The following is a 10,466-nucleotide window of genomic DNA, read 5'->3' as shown; positions in this document are numbered from 1 at the left end:
AATTAGATATTCTGTAGGTGATTTTTTGTTGTTGTTAGAAAAATGAAGGGCTTGATCCCCTTAAGATCAACACTTAAGCCAGTGTTGTACCTGGCTTAGACAAGTACTACTTACCCTATTATTGTGTTTTCTTTCCATTTAGAACCACCCTGACCTAAAGGGGAAAGCACCTTATTAGAAGTGACAGAATATATATTATGTATCACTTGACTATCCAGTTACAAAGTTTTGCTTTTTTTTTTTTTTTTTTTTTTTTGAGGCGGAGTCTCGCTCTGTCGCCCGGACTGGAGTGCAGTGGCCGGATCTCAGCTCACTGCAAACCCCACCTCCCGGGTTTGCGCCATTCTCCTGCCTCAGCCTCCCGAGTAGCTGGGACTACAGGCTCCCGCCACCTCGCCCGGCTAGTTTTTGTGTTTTTAGTAGAGACAGGGTTTCACTGTGTTAGCCAGGATGGTCTCGATCTCCTGACCTCGTGATCCGCCCGTCTCGGCCTCCCAAAGTGCTGGGATTACAGGCTTGAGCCACCGCGCCCGGCCAGTTTTGCTTTTACTTTTTTTGTTTGTTTGAGATGGTCTTGCTGTTGTTGCCCAGGCTGGAGTGCAGTGCCGCAATTTCGGCTCACTGCAACCTCTGTTTCTTGGGTTCAAACAATTCTGCCTTAGCCTCCCAAGTAGCTGAGATTATAGACACCACTGCCACCACGCCTGGCTAATTTTTGTGTTTTTAGTAGAGACATTTTCACCGTGTTGGCCAGGTTGGCCTTGAACTCCTCACCTCAGGTGATCTCCCCGCCTCAGCCTCCCAAAGTGCTAGGATTACAGATGTGAGCCACCGTGCCCGGCCCAAAGTTTTACTTTTTAAAAATAATTTATTGTACCACAAGTAGCTATTGGTAGAGATGAAAGCTAGAGCAGAATGATGGAATACAGCTCATCAAACTTCAAGAAGCAATGTATCATGTAATCCTCATAGCTTACTGTCAGGATGAAGCCTTTATGTTTACATCCAAGAACTGAATTCACTGATGACAATGCCTAAGGGAAAGTTCTTTGAACCACACAGCAGAGACGATTGTCATCATCTTGGTTACAGCTGTATCTCAAATTGTCTTTCTATAATACAGGTATATCTCCTGTCAGTTACCAGCATATGGAACTGGAATGAATTTTTAAGCTAGCTGTCATGCAGACAAATAAGATCAGGTTAGCTGAGAACTCTGTTGCCTTTCTTTAATGGTATGTGTTGTAAGTTTTTTGCTTTCCAAAACTTTCTTCTCTTTTGCCTATGAAAAATGGTAATTGATAAGAGTAGAACCAGGGTGGAGAAGAAGCAACAACCCAAGAATATCAGTGGTTTCTTCTGCACAAGGAATAAGCAGACAGTGCACTCTGTGTTTTTTTGGGTCTGACTGCATCTAGAACTACTGTTCTCAGAAGAGAAGCCGCTGCTGATGATCACTTTGTTGTAAAACTGTATTGAGGATTTAGCTTTAAAATCAGATGTGAAGAATCCAAATCTGGGTTTAGATTTCTCTTCAGCCAGTTTGAATGCATAATAGCCTTTGATTCTGACTTTATCAATCAGGTAAGCTGAAAAAGATCAGGAATTAACATTAATCACAAATGGACTGAAATATCTTTGAACAAGAATTTAGTTTTCATTGAAACAACCTAAAATTATGCCCATAATAAAGGTAGTGATTTTTATTGGAGGTTTTTAATTTTGACATTTATTCTTTTATGATCTATGTAAAGGAGAAAGTGAAAATGTGTATAATTTAAAATAAATTTGTGAAACTGTGATCCATAAATAATCCAAAAACTCTTGGAGGAAAAAGCAAATTTAAGGAGCAGAGCAGTGAAGGTTGTCACTTTTGTTTAAAGGGTCACAAGCAGAAAAATGTTGCCTATTTGGCCTGATTGTAAACCTCAGACGTGCTCTTGGTGCAGCCCGGGAATCACAGTTGGTTTTCCCCACTCACTCGCTCGCTTAGGCTACCATGATGTGGTTATTTCACTTTGCATGGCTGTATGGAAACATTTCATGTATCCCATAAATTTATACACCTACTGTGTACCCACAAATTTTTTTTTAAAGCCTAGCAAGCATGCTGAAAATAAGTAATCCACAATAGTGACTGTTTATCTTGGGGAGTGAGATTTCAGGTGATTTTTAAAAAACTTTTCTCCATGTGCCCCGTTTTCTATAATGGGTGTGTGTTACTTTTATGATTTAAAAATTTTTTCAAAAATCCATAGGCCAGTTTTCAAGACAAAATTCAGTTGACAGGACTTGGGTGCCAATCGGATGCCTTCAGGCACCAGCCTGCCCCTCTCATTCTTTGTTCTTGTCAGGAATCTCGCTCTTCCCTGTGTTTGAAGGGGCCCCGCCCTTACCTTTCAGGACCTCCTGAAGGTACTTTTCCAGGTAGTACTTCCGGAGCTGGTCATCCTCCAGAGCCTGGTCGTCGATGCCGCTGGCCGTGATGTAAATGTCCATGTCGCCGTAGTTCCTCCGGACCCACCGCAGCAACTTGCGCACCCCCCAGGGAATCACAGCCAGGCGCGTAGGGGAGCTCAGGCGGGTGATGTCCTGCAGAAACTGGATGTCCCTGTCCGAGTCGTAGCGGCTGCCGGCCAGCTGCTCGTGCATCACGAACCTAGTGGTGAAGTGGTTGAGCGCGCAGAAGTCGACCGTGCTCTTGAGCAGCCTCCTCTCGGCCTCGGTGAGGCGCGGCAGCGCGGAGCTGGAAAGCCCCCGCCGGTGCTTGGAGGCGATATATTCCCTCATGGCCGCGGGGTAGTCCCCGGTCTTGAAGAGCGGCTCAGCGAACCAGGCGATCTCGAACTGCAGGAAGCGCTCGGACGCCCTCCAGTGCGAGTCAGCATAGGGGTTGGCGGGTTCCGCCCAGTCCGCGTGCAGCGACAGCGACACGGCCCCGCCCTGTGAAGGCCTGAACTGCCGGTCGTAGAGGCGCCAGGCCAGGGCGTGGGCCACCAGTAGGTTGTGCGCCGCCCCGTAGGTGTCGTTGCCAGAGCGGTTGTAGATGTCACTTAGCCGATTAGGCTCGTTGATGGTGATCCAGAGCTTCACCAGGTCCCCTAGCTCCTGGAAGCACAGCCCAGCGTAGGCCTGGAAGGCCTCCGCCGTCGATGGGTTCAGCCACCCGCCGGCGTGCAGCAGAGGCTCGGGGAGGCCTAGGTGGGCGTGGGTCGGATAGTACAGGGTGACCATCGCGGAGATGCCAACCTTCAGCCCCTCACTGACTACGCATCTGTAGTACCTCAGGGCCTGTCTGTTCACCACGGACAGGTTGCCAGTGGGAAGGACCGAGGCCCAATCCAGAGCAAACCGGTAGTGGGTGACTTTCATTCTTGCCAACATCTCAAGTTGTTTTTTGATGTTTACAAAATCTGTGCATTGAGCGGGTCGTGTTTTCAGCCTCACCCCTTCCACTCGGTGCAACAGTCTGTTGCCTGTGGCGTTCCACACGTACAGGTAAGGATCGCTGAACTGTGGGGACGAAGCCACAGACTCGGGCTGTGAAAAACAAGCTCATTCAGGTTAAGCATGCGCTGGCAGGCCGAGGTTCAAGTGATCTGCCCACCTCTGCCTCCCAAAGTGCTGGGATTACAGGCCTAAGCCACCGCCAGGCCTCTTCCAGTCCTTGAAATCTCCTAGGGAGACCAGAAAACAGAAGGAGCTACACCCGGGCCCTGGCTTAGAAAACAAGTTGTTGGAGAAAACATTGGGAAGCCGTTTTCCAGTTCGTTTGACTTTAAATCCCAGGTTACATGGTGGGGTTTGATGTGATTCTGTTCAAATGCATCAGGAAATTGGCTTGGTACACTCAGTTAAAAGCAATAACAAAAGATAGATTCTAAACCCTGCCATAAATTGAAGACAAAGTTGAAATTCCTGTTGTAGAGATTTCACTGAGAAGAGGAGGCTGGTTGACCCCAGGCACAATTCCTAAAAGAGGCTGGTACGATAGGGTAGGCAATGACCCCCTGCATTTGCTGAATGCATATCTCTAAATTCTATTTAAAAAGTCCAGGCTGGAGGCAGTGGCTCACGCCTGTAATCCTAGCACTTTGGGAGTCTGAGGGGGGCAGATCACCTGAGGTCGGGAGTTTGAGACCAGCCTGACCAACATGGAGAAACCCCATCTTTACTAAAAAAAAAAAACAAAAAAACAAAATTAGCCAGGCCTGAAGGCGCATGCCTGCAATCCCAGCTACCCTGGAGGCTGAGGCAGGAAAATCGCTTGAACCCGGGAGGCAGAGGTTGCGGTGAGCCAAGATCGCGCCATTGCCTGGGCAACAAGAGCAAAAAAAGAAAAGAAAAGGAAAAAAAGAAAAGTCCAAGCGATACCACATTTGCGTCCATCATGTCTCCCCGACCCATGTGCCTGTGAGAACATAGCATTTATTAATCCAACAGAATGCTGACACATTTTCTATGCAAGGCGCTTGGGTTATGGGTGGAAAGGACAGTAGAATATCCCCAGAAACTCCCAAGGTTGACACTTGGATCCGACAGTGTCTCATTCTTTGTCTCTCCATGAAGGACAGAGCCCTGGACTCCTGTTATAGTTCTGCCCCTTTGAAACTCAGGCTTGGCAGCTATATAGTGATGGAGTACTCTCACCCACTTCACAGGTGTGCTGTGAGGACTCAGTGACTCTGGGAACTCTAATGCACTGTACAAACACAATGTAGTCATGACTTGGGTTTCATTTTCCCTAGTGGCAATAATTGCCTGCTAGGCCCTTGAGTCTAAACTAAAACATAGCCCTTAAGAAAAACATTTCCGGCCAGGCGGGGTGGCTCAAGCCTGTAATCCCAGCACTTTGGGAGGCCGAGACGGGCGGATCACGAGGTCAGGAGATCGAGACCACCCTGGCTAACACGGTGAAACCTCGTCTCTACTAAAAATACAAAAAACTAGCCGGGCGAGGTGGCGGCGCCTGTAGTCCCAGCTACTTAAGAGGCTGAGGCAGGAGAATGGCATGAACCCGGGAGGCGGAGCTTGCAGTGAGCTGAGATCTGGCCACTGCACTCCAGCCTGGGTGACAGAGCGAGACTCCGTCTCAAAAAAAAAAAAAAAGAAAAAAGAAAAACATTTCCAAATTCAAGATTAATAAGGGAAAGTAAAAGTTATGTACTTGTTTTAAAGTACTTTTTCCCCCTCATGAGAGAATTTAAATACACCAGGAAAAAACTATAATTAACCTTTGGTAAATATTTTCCCTCTAATTGTTTTTTCGTGTGTCATCTTTCATAGTTTAATTACAAAACCATATCACTGCCCATTTGCCATCTGCCAACCAGTTATCTAGAACATTAAACTAAGAGAACATTGATCATGTGAGCATGAAGTTAAATCTGTATATAATTAATTATTTGAGTAAAATCCTCCTAGCCTAGATGGTTTCAGTGTTTTGAAAACTCAGAACATCATGGTATCGAACGGATGTTTATAAAAGGCAGTCTTGATATGGGGTAAGGCGAGATCAAATAAAAATGTCTTTGAAAACCTTCAGAAAGCATTAGTCTCAGCAAGTGTGTATGATTAATCTGCTAAGAGGTTGATTTTCCAGTTAAAGATGATGCATCCCAATCCCAACCCCAGCTCCCAGAGCTTGTTTGTAAAATCCTATTCCCCACCAAAAGGACCTTGTACTCCTTGGAGAAATGGCTTTTTCTAGGAGAAGAATGAGGTGAAGCTTGGGCATCTTGTGCCCGAAAATAAGGAAGTGCTTAAAAACTGAAAGGGAAATGTCGAAAAGACAGGAACCGCTTGAGGGGTCCCATTGACTAAATTAGAAACAATTTGAGCATCAAAAGGAACAATATCATAATGACAATAATGAATTACAAGACATCAAATTTAAGAGAATCCAGCTAATAAATGTAGAGGGAATAATCCGATTAGAAATTTACCATTTTGCAATCTACAAAGTAACAATTAAGGCAAGGTTCATGAAAGAATGTTTTGTTTGTTTGAGATGGAGTTTCGTTTTTGTCTCCCAGGCTGGAGTGCAATGGCACGATCTTGGCTCATTGCGTCCTCCGCCTCCCGGGTTCAGTTTAAGCAATTCTCCTGCCTCGGCCTCCTGAGTAGCTGGGATTACAGGCGCCCGCCACCATGCCCGGCTAGTTTTTGTATTTTTAGTAGAGACAGGGTTTCACCATGTTGGCCGGGCTGGTCTTGAACTCCTGACCTGAGGTGATCCGCCCACGTTGGCCTCCCAGAGTGCTGGGATTACAGGTGTGAGCCACTGGGCCCGGCCCGGCTCATGAAAGAATGTTAAAACCATGGAGTGAAATGTTGTTGAGGAATAGGATATTCATAGAGTCCCAAGTATCAACATCAGATTTCTTCTTCTTCTTTTTTTTTTTTTTGGACAGAGTCTCGCTCTGTTGCCCAGGCTGGAGTGCAATGGTGCGATCTTGGCTCCCTGCAACCTCCGCTTCTGAGGTTCAAGTGATTCTCCTGCCTCAGCCTCTCAAGTAGCTGGGATTACAAGCCCGTGTCACCATGCCTGGCTAATTTTTTTTTTTTTTTAGTAGAGACAGGATTTTGCCACATATGGTCAGGCTGGTCCTGACCTCAAGTGATATGCCTGCCTTGGACTCCCAAAGTGCTGGGATTACAGGTGTGAGTCACTGAGCCTGACCAACATCAGATTACTTCTTAATTAAAAATGGAAAAGTTACCACATGGCAAATGTCACCTTTTTTTTCTTTTTTCTTTTTTTGGGGGGGGGGAGTGGGGAGGAGGGACAGGGTCTTGCTCTGTCGCCCACACTAGACTGCGTCCTGGACCACCTGGGCTCAAGTGATCTACCCACATTGGCCTCTCAAAGTGCTGGGATTACAGGAGTGAACAAGTGTGCCTAGCTGCAAATGCCACCTTAACCAAGAAATCTGGTGATACTACTTCAACCACAGTAATATCTTCAGTAATGAAACAAATTGACATCATTGACCTCCTGATGTGATAAAAAGGCACATCCTCTATGTAGTATTATTTCCAGAAATGGTTAACTGAGTCATTAGACTCAGAAGAACAACCAGAGAAATCTACAAGCAGTTGGCCTGGACTCTTCAAACAGGGCAGTGCTATGAGGTGATTGCCCTGAATTAAAGGAGGCTAAAGATACATGACAACCAATGTTTGATCTTTGTTTGCATTCTTTTTTTTTTTTTTTTTTTTTTTTTTTTTGAGACGGAGTCTCGCTTTGTTGCCCGGGCTGGAGTGCAGTGGCTGGTTCTCAGCTCACTGCAAGCTCCGCCTCCCGGGTTTATGCCATTCTCCTGCCTCAGCCTCCGAGTAGCTGGGACTACAGGCGCCCGCCACCTCGCCCGGCTAGTTTTTTGTATTTTTTAGTAGAGACGGGGTTTCACCGTGTTAGCCAGGATGGTCTCGATCTCCTGACCTCGTGATCCGCCCGTCTCGGCCTCCCAAAGTGCTGGGATTACAGGCTTGAGCCACCGCGCCCGGCCATGTTTGCATTCTTAATCGAAGATTTTTTTAATCCATAAAGGACATTTTTGGAACATTGAAAAAAATTGAATATGGATTGTATTTTAGATAGCGTTGAATCAATGTTAAATTTCCTGGGAATCATAAGAATGTCCTTGTTCTTAGGAGATACATGCTGAGATATTTTGGGGTGCAGTATAATGATGTCTGCAATTTATCGAAAGTATAAAAGAGAGAGGCAGAGGCCAGGTGCAGTGTCTCACGCCTGTAATCTCAGCACTTTGGGAGGCTGAGGTGGGTGGATCACGAGGTCAGGAGTTCGAGACCAGCCTGGCCAAAATAGTGAAACCCCCGTCTCTACTAAAAATACAAAAAATTAGCTGGGTGTGGTGGCAGGCACCTATAACTTGGGAGGCTGAGGCAAAAATCTCTTGAATCTGGGAGGTGGAGGTTTTTTTGAGACCCTGTCTCAATAAAAAGGGAGAGAGGCAGAATTGAAACCAATATGGCAGCATGTTAACAGTCAGTCTTGATGAAGGGAATATGCATTTCTATTGGATAAGTTCGAAATTTTTCAAAGTAAAACGGTGGAGGAGAAAAGAATGCTAAGAGGCTAGGGAAAATAAGATAGAAATGTGCAAAGTTAGGCTTAGTAATTTTTTTTTTTTTTGAGACAAGGTCTTGCTCTCTTGCCCAGCCTGGAGTACAGTGGCACAATCACGGCTCACTGCAAACTTCACTTCCTGGGCTCAAGTGATACTCCTGCCTCAGCCTCCCGAGTAGATGGAATTATAGATGGAATTACAGGCCCATGCCACCACACCCAGTTTTTTTTGTAGAGACAGGGTTTTTCCATATTGGCCAGGCTGGTCTCAAACTCCTGAGCTCAAGTGATCCTCCCACCTTGGCCTCCCAAAGTGCTGGGATTACAGGAGTGAGTCAGCACGCCCGGCCTGGCTTAGTAATATTTTTCAAGTATTACTTCAATTTTGTCAGTCTCCCTATAGAGGACATCTAGTTTTCTGCGTACACAGTGTCTATTCATATGTTTATTGGCTGATTTTTCAAAAAGCACCGTAACTTTTCTTGGCAAACCAGTCATCCTTATTTATTTATTTATTTATTTATTTATTTATTTATTTATTTATTTATTTATTTAGGTTTAGGCTACCCAAATGAAGCAGTGGGAGTACAGAAGGACCAGAAATCTATAACTGGTTGGAACCAATAAGTTGTAAACACCAGTGCACTCGGATCAGCCTTATCCTCATTCTTAATCCAAGTGGTTCAAGTGAAGCTGGCTCCTCGCTGGGCTCCAGAGATGAGCATGAAACCCAGACCTGACAGATCACAGAACTGCTTTTCCCGACCCCGTGGTCAGTTCTTGCTCTGAAATGTAGAAGGGGCAGACATTCACAGTATCTAAGGAACAGGTGGGTTTTAGCTGAAGCAGGAACTTGTAGGTTGGGTCTCCCATACAGGCAGGCAAAGGAACTCTTATATCTCCTGGGGTCTTTCTTTGCTAGGTCTGGAATTTTGAAAAATATAAACCCAATTGAAGTGATAGGGAAAAAGACATTTTTGGAACACTTAGCAAAATCTGAACATGAATAGTATTGAGCTCTCCTGCCTCTGCCATGTGAAGGAAGAGGTAGGAACTGGCTCTGGAGGGGACATAAGCTGAAGATGAGACACTGTGTTTATTCTGCTCTCTATACCTTTCCCCCTTAATCACCCTGAGCTCTTGCTAAAGTCTTGTTTAAATATCCACAGGGAGCTGGGTGCAGTGCCTCACACCTGTAATCCCAGCACTCTGGGAGTCTGAGGCAGACAGATTGCTTGAGGCCAAGAGTTCGAGACCAGTCTGGCCAACATAGTGAAACCCCATCTCTACTAAAAATACAAAAATTAGCTGGGCATAGTGGCAGGCACCTGTAATCCCAGCTGCTCTGGAGGCAGAGGCAGGAGAATTGCTTGAATTCAGGAGGCAGAGATTGCAGCGAGCTGAGATCATGCCACTGCACTCCAGCCTGGAAGACAGAGTGAGACTATTTCAAATAAATAAATATCCACAGCTGGGCATGGTGGCTAACGCCTGTAATCCTAGCACTTTGGGAGGCCGAAATAGGTAGATTGCCTAAGCTCAGGAGTTTGAGACCAGCCTGGACAACATGGTGAAACCCTGTCCCTACTAAAATACAAAAAATCAGCTGGGCAGGGTGGCAGGCGCCTGTAATCCCAGCTACTCAGGAGGGTGAGGCACGAGAATTGCTTGAACACGGGAGACAGAGATTGCAGTAAGCCGGGCAACAAAGCAAAAACTCTGTCTCAAAAATAAATAACTATGGCCGGGCACGGTGGCTCACGCCTGTAATCCCAGCACTATGGGAGGCCAAGGCGGGCGGATCACGAGGTCAGGAGATCGAGACCATCTTGGCTAACACAGTGAAACCCCATCTCTACTAAAAATATAAAAAATTAGCCGGGCGTGGTGGCAGGCGCCTGTAGTCCCAGCTACTCGGGAGGCTGAGGCAGGAGAATGGCGTGAACCTGGGAGGCGGAGCTTGCAGTGAGCCGAGATCATGCCACTGCACTCCAGCCTGGGCGACAGAGTGAGACTCCATCTCAAAAAAAAAAAAAAAAAAAAAAAAAAATTAAATAAATAATTATATAAATATAAATAAATGTCCACAGGGGTTGAGATTCATAACCTGAGAACTTTGCTAATTCATGGTTTGAACCCTTTTGTCTGGTCTCAATCCTTGTACATCTTGTTGTCTTTCCATATGCTTCTATTAATAGAATACAGGCATTTCTGGGCACGGTGGCTCACACCTGTAATCCCAGCACTTTGGGAGGCTGAGGCAGGCAGATCACTTGAGGCCTGGAGTTCAAGACCAGCCTGGCCAACATAGTGAAACCCCATCTCTACTAAAAATACAAAAATTAGCTGGGCGTGGTGGTGGGCACCTGTA

The 10,466-nt window shown here is 46.0% G+C and overlaps 1 protein-coding gene across 2 annotated transcripts in view; it reads right to left on the bottom strand.

The window, feature by feature from the left end:
• Positions 1-763: 763 nt before the first annotated feature.
• KLB (klotho beta) overlaps positions 764-10,466 on the bottom strand; it is a 39,512-nt gene continuing 29,809 nt past the window's right edge. The window contains exons 4-5 of one of the 2 annotated variants that reach the window (XM_010384446.1): positions 2,397-3,540; positions 764-1,589 (exon numbers count right to left, since the gene is read on the bottom strand). In XM_010384446.1, the coding sequence (XP_010382748.1) occupies positions 1,204-1,589; positions 2,397-3,540 (1,530 nt within the window). In that variant the 3' untranslated portion in view covers positions 764-1,203. The remainder of the gene's footprint in view (positions 1,590-2,396; positions 3,541-10,466) is intronic. The other variant, XM_010384454.1, reaches the window with a different exon arrangement.

The sequence above is a fragment of the Rhinopithecus roxellana genome, chromosome 2 (assembly GCF_007565055.1).
Source record: "Rhinopithecus roxellana isolate Shanxi Qingling chromosome 2, ASM756505v1, whole genome shotgun sequence".
Taxonomy (NCBI): domain Eukaryota; kingdom Metazoa; phylum Chordata; class Mammalia; order Primates; family Cercopithecidae; genus Rhinopithecus; species Rhinopithecus roxellana.
The sequence above is the reverse complement of the archived record's forward strand: the minus strand, read 5'-3'. Positions and strand labels throughout refer to the sequence as shown.